General features: G+C 40.5%; 1 protein-coding gene across 1 annotated transcript; it reads left to right on the top strand.

Annotated features, from left to right (window-relative positions):
- The first annotated feature begins 205 nt into the window (after nt 1-205).
- On the top strand, nt 206-520 carry LOC138870244 (uncharacterized). The gene has a single exon (XM_070148037.1). It carries the CDS (start codon nt 206-208, stop codon nt 518-520), a length of 315 nt encoding a protein of 104 aa, XP_070004138.1.
- The last annotated feature ends 400 nt before the right edge of the window (nt 521-920 follow it).

Here is a 920-nt window from a genome sequence, read left to right as displayed (position 1 = left end):
TCACTAGCGTCATCTATTGTTTTAATTTGCACATAGATCGATCACTTTACTGGTTATTTGAAACGCTAAAATCGAAAGACAAGCGATCGAGAACACTAGAAACGCTTGCTATGAGCGCTAGAGGTGGATATGTGACACATCAAAACATTAACCAAATAAATATAATAATAATTTCAAAAAGTATTAGAACTCTCACGTACAAAAGATGAAAGTAGCAGAGATGAGGATGTTGAGATGGATGTGTGGGTGTACCAGGAGAGATATGATTAAGAATGAAGCTATCCGGGACAGAGTGGGAGTAGCCTCCGTAGAGGATAAGATGCGGGAGTCGAGACTGAGATGGTTCAGACATGTTAAGAGAAGAGGTATTGATGCTCCTATCAGGAGGTGTGAGAAGTTGGCCATGGAGAGTTTGAGAAGAGGTCGAGGTAGGCCTAAGAAGTACTGGGTAGAGGTGATTAGACAGGACATGGCGCTGTTTCAGCTCACTAAGGACATGAACCTTGATAGGAGGGTGTGAATGTCGACGGTTAAGGTAGAAGGTTAGTGGATAGTTTTAGTTGTTCACCGATAGTCTTAATAGCATGCATGTCCCTTCATATTCTTAGATTTTTATTACGTTATGTGGTTTTGTTCACCTCAGGTATTGCATTTTGCTATTATTTGGTACTACTTATCCTTTATCTCTCCCTTTTTCTTTTCTCTTCCGTCTTTCTTCCTTCCTTGCTTTCCTATTCTTCTTCTTGCCCTTCCTGAGCCGAGGGTCTATTAGAAACAGCCTCTCTACCTGCATTAGGTAGGGATAACGTCTGCGTATAGACTACCCTCCCCAGAGCCCACTAATTGGGATCATACTGAGTTTGTTGTTGTTGTATTAGAAATCGATTTTGTTTGAGAATAATTCAAAATAAACATCGATT

This window comes from Nicotiana sylvestris, chromosome 6 (assembly GCF_000393655.2).
Source record: "Nicotiana sylvestris chromosome 6, ASM39365v2, whole genome shotgun sequence".
In the NCBI taxonomy this organism is placed as follows: Eukaryota; Viridiplantae; Streptophyta; class Magnoliopsida; order Solanales; family Solanaceae; genus Nicotiana; species Nicotiana sylvestris.
Note: the sequence above shows the minus strand (reverse complement) of the source record. Positions and strands in the feature narration are given on the sequence as shown.

Excerpts from the sequence above, each read along its gene's own strand:
- LOC138870244 (XM_070148037.1), top strand. The coding sequence starts at position 206 with ATGAAAGTAGCAGAGATGAGGATGTTGAGATGGATGTGTGGGTGTACC.